Source organism: Humulus lupulus, chromosome 2 (genome assembly GCF_963169125.1).
Source record: "Humulus lupulus chromosome 2, drHumLupu1.1, whole genome shotgun sequence".
Taxonomy (NCBI): Eukaryota; Viridiplantae; Streptophyta; class Magnoliopsida; order Rosales; family Cannabaceae; genus Humulus; species Humulus lupulus.
Genome location: NC_084794.1, coordinates 41,445,790 through 41,452,521, shown reverse-complemented (window position 1 = coordinate 41,452,521; position 6,732 = coordinate 41,445,790). Strand labels below are relative to the sequence as shown.

General features: G+C 33.3%; 1 protein-coding gene across 7 annotated transcripts; it reads left to right on the top strand.

Moving 5' to 3' along the window:
* The first annotated feature begins 224 nt into the window (after positions 1-224).
* On the top strand, positions 225-5,478 carry LOC133817719 (uncharacterized). 7 transcript variants are annotated; one of them, XM_062250302.1, is made up of 11 exons: positions 225-513; positions 1,481-1,583; positions 2,195-2,297; positions 2,393-2,493; positions 2,801-2,869; positions 3,267-3,382; positions 3,787-3,858; positions 4,060-4,166; positions 4,311-4,358; positions 4,473-4,567; positions 4,671-5,446. In XM_062250302.1, the coding sequence occupies exons 3-11, from the start codon at positions 2,267-2,269 to the stop codon at positions 4,770-4,772; spliced, it is 741 nt and encodes a 246-aa protein (XP_062106286.1). In that variant the 5' UTR covers positions 225-513; positions 1,481-1,583; positions 2,195-2,266; the 3' UTR covers positions 4,773-5,446. The 7 variants fall into 7 exon arrangements, with proteins under 7 accessions (XP_062106286.1, XP_062106285.1, XP_062106288.1 ...); XM_062250301.1 differs by having other exon boundaries at positions 226-513; positions 2,245-2,297; positions 4,671-5,445; XM_062250303.1 differs by lacking the exon at positions 225-513 and adding an exon at positions 1,020-1,209 and having other exon boundaries at positions 2,245-2,297; positions 4,671-5,445.
* The last annotated feature ends 1,254 nt before the right edge of the window (positions 5,479-6,732 follow it).

Below are 6,732 nucleotides of genomic sequence, written 5' to 3'. Positions count from 1 at the left end.
TATAATTTTTCAAAACTAAGCATATTAATGAAACAAAAACACAACCTTTTTGAAATTAAAATGTAAAATCTAACATAAATTGTAAATTTCTCATTAAATAGACATTAATTTATTTTTGGGTCGAAAGATTAGAGAAAGAAAGAAGGGTAGAAGCGAGCGAGCGAGAGCTACGCCATAGGCTGGTTTATAGGAAAGTGAGAGGTTTGAGTAACATAGGCAAAGAGAGAGAGAGAGAGAGAGAGACAAGACCAGCCTCGTAAACCACTTTCCCTACATCCCAAAAACGGCGTGTTGCTTGTGATCCTATGCAAAAATCTCTCTTCACTCCCCAAAACAATGTCATTCTTCTTCTTCTCTTTTTCCTTCTTCTTCTTCCTCATTTTTCTAGAGCTCCGTATCAATCCTGGTCCCACCTCAACACTATTTTGTCCAAGCGGGCCCCACCCTGACATCAACTTCACGGTGAAAACCACCGCCACCACCGCTACCATGTCTCCTCAGATGCCATAGCAGGTACTTTTGTGTTTTGCTCTGTCTCTCTTTTTCTGTTTATGTGGTTCATGACTTTGTTACATTTGTCTTATGTATCATTGTCATGCTCAGCATGTATTGCCTTTTTCCTTTTTGAGTGTTCGACTATTGGGATCTTTCAACAGTATATATATATATATTTGATATAATATCCTAAATAAATATGTGATCTATCTCATTTAAAAGTTTCAATCATAATGGCTTCCGGGCATATCTGGGTTTTCACCATTGCTCAATTATAGTACGTGGTGACAGAAAAGTGAGTGACTTGAATGATGTAACCTTGAACATTTGGGCGAGCATGGAGATGGGTGCAATCATTTGTGACCCATTTCTTCAAAATCTTTTTTGTCTTGTACCTTTCTTTACTTTCGGTTAAAAAAAGGGTGAAATATTCTCATTTTTCGAGTTTGGTCCCCTTTCACCCCATGAGATTAAGGAGGCGGAGGCAATGTTTTCCTTCTTGCTCTTCCCATCACAGAGTAAACCCAAATACATTTTTCTTTTCCCCTCTCTCAATATGAGGCTACTGATTACATGTTAGAGCTTATTAAAGTTGCTCATTTCTCATTGCGTTTTTATTTTTTATGTTTGATTGAAAAAAATGTTGGTTGTTGCTAGTGATGGTGTTATTAGGATATGTTTACGAAGACTTGACTGTTATTCTACAGAATCCACGTATGTTTTTAGTTTGTCTTGAGGCTTATGTTTTATGTTGTGTTGTATTTTATTGTACATTTCCCCCTCTCCTCCTCCGGGAAAGAAATAAGAAACATTGAATTTCTTTTGCGAGTCTTTATTTTGTTTCCCCTGTTTACTCTGCAATTCATAGGGAGTGATCTGGCCATGGTTGAGGATGAATGACATGGTTAAGGAATTTAGTTATTTATTAATTCTATGCAAAATATATGCAACTACTTAAAGGCGTATTTTTAAAATTGTAATGTAGGTCGATGAGGATGAAACTTACTGGAGGCAGAAGAAGGGTGATGAGGAGTTGGAGTGGTCACATGATTCCACTCACGTAATAGCGCAGTTAGCTCAATGTTTTAGTGAGTAAAATATATCTATTTTTTATTCCAACACTTTTCTTGGTTCATCTTTCCTTTAGAAATAAACAAATTAATACAACTCTTCATTATGCTATGTTCCATTAAGGTTCCGTAGATGTTTGACTCTTACTTTAGATTGCTATTTCCTGAATTAGTTGCGGTTCCAAATTCGCAGAAGTCAATTGTAATAATTCAACTCCATATTTTAACAAAGTTTTTACTTCTTGGTAACTTTCTTTTCACCTAGCTACCATCACTTTTATGAATTTTGTGCTCTTGTGATGACATTTGCTGGGATCGAATAACCAAACCATGCTTATGAGATCTTGTCATCATCAGACAGTTCGTTTACAAAATTGTTGCACTGAATTAAATTGTACATTGCAGATTGCATATTATATTGCTATTTTTCTCTAGTTCCTTATCCAAAAGCTTAGGTTTTTAGAAGGGAGACTAGGTTCAGTAAATTATTTTGTAATAATATATATAAGAGAGACAAACTGTGGTCTGTTTCTCTATTAATTTGTTTCTTTTTTCCAAATTCTCATTTGTGTGCTTGATCTCACTTTTTATTTTCCTTCTTTTTCCTTTATGAAATTTAATTTCCAAAGGAAATTGGACCTTCTGTTCCAACAGCTGTCCCATGTCTTGGTCTATACAGGTTGAAGCAAATTAGGATCATAATGAGAAGTTTTCTGTTTGTATCTCATGCAAGTAATGCTGCACTGACCATGTTCCTTTCATACTACCAGCTTTAAGATATATTTGTAAATTCCTTTATTTCACTGATCTCTGTTTACATTTTGCAGCAAATGCTATGGGCGGGCCAAGGTCATGGATTGGAGGACTATTTAGCCGGTCAGGCAATAAGCGTGAGAAGTACCTCGACTACAGGTTGAGCCCTCTTCAGGTAGTAAAAGTGTAATGAAACAAACACCTTCAAGTGGGTTTCCACTTTTGCTTCTGCTGTCTTTTTCATATTCCTGCAAGTAGCTATTATGGTAGTTAGAAGTAAACAGATTAGTTTTATGATAGCCTACTTTAATGGCTGTTATCTTATTGATGTCATGTTAACCTGACCCCTTGTTGGATGGCGTCCTTTTTTCCTATTTCCTTTCAAAAGGGCAATGCTTAAAAGTTTGTTTGCTATTTGAGTGTTGTCATACTTCCAGAATGTAGATAGCCTGATGGTTTACCTTTATTGTTCTTCTTACTAGGAACAAAGACTTCAAAGGCTTCAAGAACGATTACAAGTGCCATTTGACGAGACTCGTCCTGATCATCAAGTATGTTCTCCCTATTGTGTGCTATTTTTTTAATAAATAATTCAATTAAATGTATTGGTTTAATTTCAATAAATCAAACTACCAGTATATGATACTTTTATCTGTCTGTGCTATGAGGATCACGGAGTAAAAGCAGCAATTGGTTCTTAACCATTTGAAATTTAATGTTTCAAGTATTACTTTTAGACACTATCACTAGACAAACTCATTTTTACTATTTTCTTTTAAATTCTGTATCTTCCTTGGAGTTGGCATGGATGTGAATCTCTACCTACTTGTCTTATTATCAATGATTTGTTGTTTGTATTTGTTTTTCCTTGGCATTAAAAAGAAAAATAATTATTTGTTTATTTAGTTTTCTATGTTTGATCAAATAGCCGGTTCTATATATACACAGGAAGCTTTAAGAACGCTGTGGCTTGCTGCTTTTCCTGATATTGCTCTGAAGGGATTGATCTCAGAGCAATGGAAAGAGATGGGATGGCAAGGTCCTAATCCATCCACTGACTTTCGGTACAATTCTATCCCATGAAATGCTTGTTTGTAATATTGTTTTACACTTGTTTGTGAAAGGCTGAGCCTTTTGCATACATTGTCTTCAGAATCAGTGCGTACTTTGTAGTTTATGAAGGCATGCATAGGGTCAAGGATGAAAATGCATCCCATCATATTACACAAGTTCCTTATAATTTTACTTCAGTATATTCTTCATTTCAGTTTGGAGACTTTGGTTTTATGAGTTTTGGTTTAGACATACCTCAACATTTAGTATTGAGTTCATTCAAGAGATGAGTGTGTTCTGCATATGCTGTAGAACTAAAAAAAAAACTTTCTTTTATTGTTTTTCATTTTTACCATTGTGTTTAATTTTTAAATTAATACTTGATTTTCATTTGAGAGGTATCTTTTTCTCACAGTGAATTGGTCTACGTAGGGGTTGCGGATATATTTCCCTTGAGAATCTGCTATTTTTCGCCAGGACTTATCCGGTATGTAGCCTTGCATTCTTGTAATGTATCCGGTAGGGGTTCATTTGCACAATAAATCATTTTCAAAGGGAATTCTTGTAGAAATCCTAAGTATTTGAAGATCCCAAGTATATTATGTTTTTCTTTCTAGTTCCTGAATTAGTAAAACGGATGAATTATTACTAATTATGTAAAATTCAAAATCAAGGCATCTTTTCGTAGGTTATTGTTCAAGCAAGATGGGAAGCGAGCAACATGGGAGTATCCATTCGCTGTTGCAGGAATAAATGTATCATTTATGTTGATTCAGATGCTGGATCTATACTCAGGTACAATATGGTACTAAGAAAATGTCAGCCAACATCTTCATTTAGTTCACATTATAGATTATTTTCTCCATTTGTTCTATTTTTCCTCCAAAAGGATTATTAGTGTTTGTTGCTCTAAAACTTCACTGTCTGTCTGCTTTACAGCAAAACCAAAATGCATTCCAGGAATCAATTTCATGAAATTACTAGGAGGTAAATGAAAAGAAAAACACCCCATTGTGCTCTAGTACCTTTGGATTCTGAAAACCGAGCAGTTTTCATTATTACCATCACTAAAAAGTTTGTGTTCTTAATCAACAATTGCAGAAGATGAAGAAGCATTTGATGTGCTATATTGTTTAGCATTTGAAATGATGGACGCTCAGTGGCTCGCTATGCATGCTTCTTACATGGAGTTTAATGTAATCTCTATCTCTCCTCTCCCAACAAACACAGAAAACTGAGTTGGATTTATCATTACAGCTTTGGCTTTATTCTGTTTCGTTATTTATCAAATGCTTTCAGGAGGTTCTACAAGTCACGCGGACGCAACTGGAAAGAGAGCTTTCTTTAGAAGATGTACACAGAGTACAGGACTTACCAGCTTACAATCTGTTGTACCAGTAAGTATTCAGTTACCTCTTTGGAAGGCATAAGAGATGATGATTTTGATATCTTCAGACATGTCAAAGCTCTTCGCTGCTATCCGCGGGAGATTCCTTTGAGTGATTTTGAAGATCAGTAATTCCAATGACATGATATAGAGATGAGATTGTATAGGAATGGATTATGGATAAGGATATGAATATCTAGGTGACCTTGAATAATTGTGAGGAGATATAGTTGTGGAACTTTGTGATATATGAATCAACTTTGGGGCCATATAGGTTGGAATTAGATCCCACTATTTGATGTATCACCAAACTTGTATTATAGAAGTTGAACAAATTTTCTAGTTTAGTACAGTTGAAGGGACGACATGACATGACAATATCTCTGTTTTGGTCCAATAATTTTGTGTTCTATTCTCTACAAAACGTAGTACTTCCCCTCCCCAATGGTACTGGCAATATCCACAGGACATATTTCAATGTGGGGGCATTTTGAGTGAATTTTCATTGACTGTGTATGCTTTGAAAAAAAAATAGAACCAACTTAGGCCATCAGCGAGGAACTCGTTGTTTTCACTTGTCATCCATCTGAACTCATTGCATGTAAATAATTGACTTGATTTATTCCAATTTTTCTGAAGTAACCTTCACAAAATAATTATTGCTATTAATATTTAAATTCCTGCATACTGCATAGGGATTAAAAAAAATAGCATGAAATAGTAAGGTTTAAAAAAACGTAAACGAAACATAATTTCAAAATAAAACATAAAAAATAACACACCGAATTCATACATAAAAAAAACAAAGAACAAAATAGAAGTTCCAAGTTAGACAACATAAAATTTAGTAACCTAGCATAGTCTTTTACCTAAGTCAAGTGTTTTTTTTTTTTTTTTGAAAGGGAAAGCTTTTAAACCTTAAATTAAGTATTTTAACCCTAAAATTTAAGTTACAGTTTTAATTTTATTTAATTTAGGTTGTTGTTCCAGAAATTTGAAGGACCCAATAACATAGAAGCCCAATTTTACTTAAAAAATGTATAAACGAACTGAAACCCACGCTTCATGGGATTCGGTTCATAAAAGCATTGAAATGCACGCATCCTCATTACTTTTTTCTCACGCCTCAGTTTGAAACGAGTTCTGAGTTGTAGGTTTCAAATGTTTTTTTTTAAAACTGTTATTGACTATGTATTAATTAATGGCCAAGTCTATTGGTGATTTTTTGTTTTTTGGTTTTGCTTTAATCTTCTTTCATCCCCTCTAATTAATAATTGGTTATCAATACAGTAGTGGTTATTTACCCATAGGTACTTCTAGTATTTTAAATGGATGGATAAGTTGTAATTTTATTTTTTTCTACATACAGTGTATAATGTACGTACAGAAGGCCTTTCAGAAAATTCTAAATAATTTTAGATGCAAAGTCAAAATTTAAACAACATATTGCACATGCGTATAGATATTGAAATAAACACGCGTGCAACAAATTGCTTGATTCTTAATTTCATCATCTTAAATTATTCATATTTTATTGAAAATTTGTGGGAGGTCCCATGTAACTAAATTATATATCGTTATATAAGAAAAAATAAATTTGTAACTTATCTATTTACTGAAAATATTAAAAATACATATGGATCGAAAATTACACTATAGATTACATTAATAATAAGAATTATTATAATAATACCCTTTATACTAATTACACTAATTTATACATATCAGACAACTTTTTTTATTTTAATTAAAAAGATTCCTTTTTAATATTTATTATGTTTAATATTATTTTAAATTAAATAATATTCTAATTTGGAAAATGAGGAATTATTTTAGTAATTGAATAGAATGCGATATTTTAATGGATTGTGTAATCATTGCCTATTTTTACCATCATACAAAAACCCTGTTGGCTACTATTGGTTCATCCAACTATGTTAGTCCTAGGCCTTAGTCTATTAGTTAGTTAACTGT

What these genes read in the sequence shown, in the direction of transcription:
- LOC133817719 (XM_062250299.1), top strand. Translation starts at nt 960, where the DNA reads ATGAGATTAAGGAGGCGGAGGCAATGTTTTCCTTCTTGCTCTTCCCAT. An exon ending in AGACTCGTCCTGATCATCAA is followed by an intron (nt 2,870 to 3,266) that starts GTATGTTCTCCC and finishes ATATATACACAG; the next exon opens with GAAGCTTTAAGAACGCTGTG. An exon ending in AATCCATCCACTGACTTTCG is followed by an intron (nt 3,383 to 3,786) that starts GTACAATTCTAT and finishes TTTTTCTCACAG; the next exon opens with TGAATTGGTCTACGTAGGGG.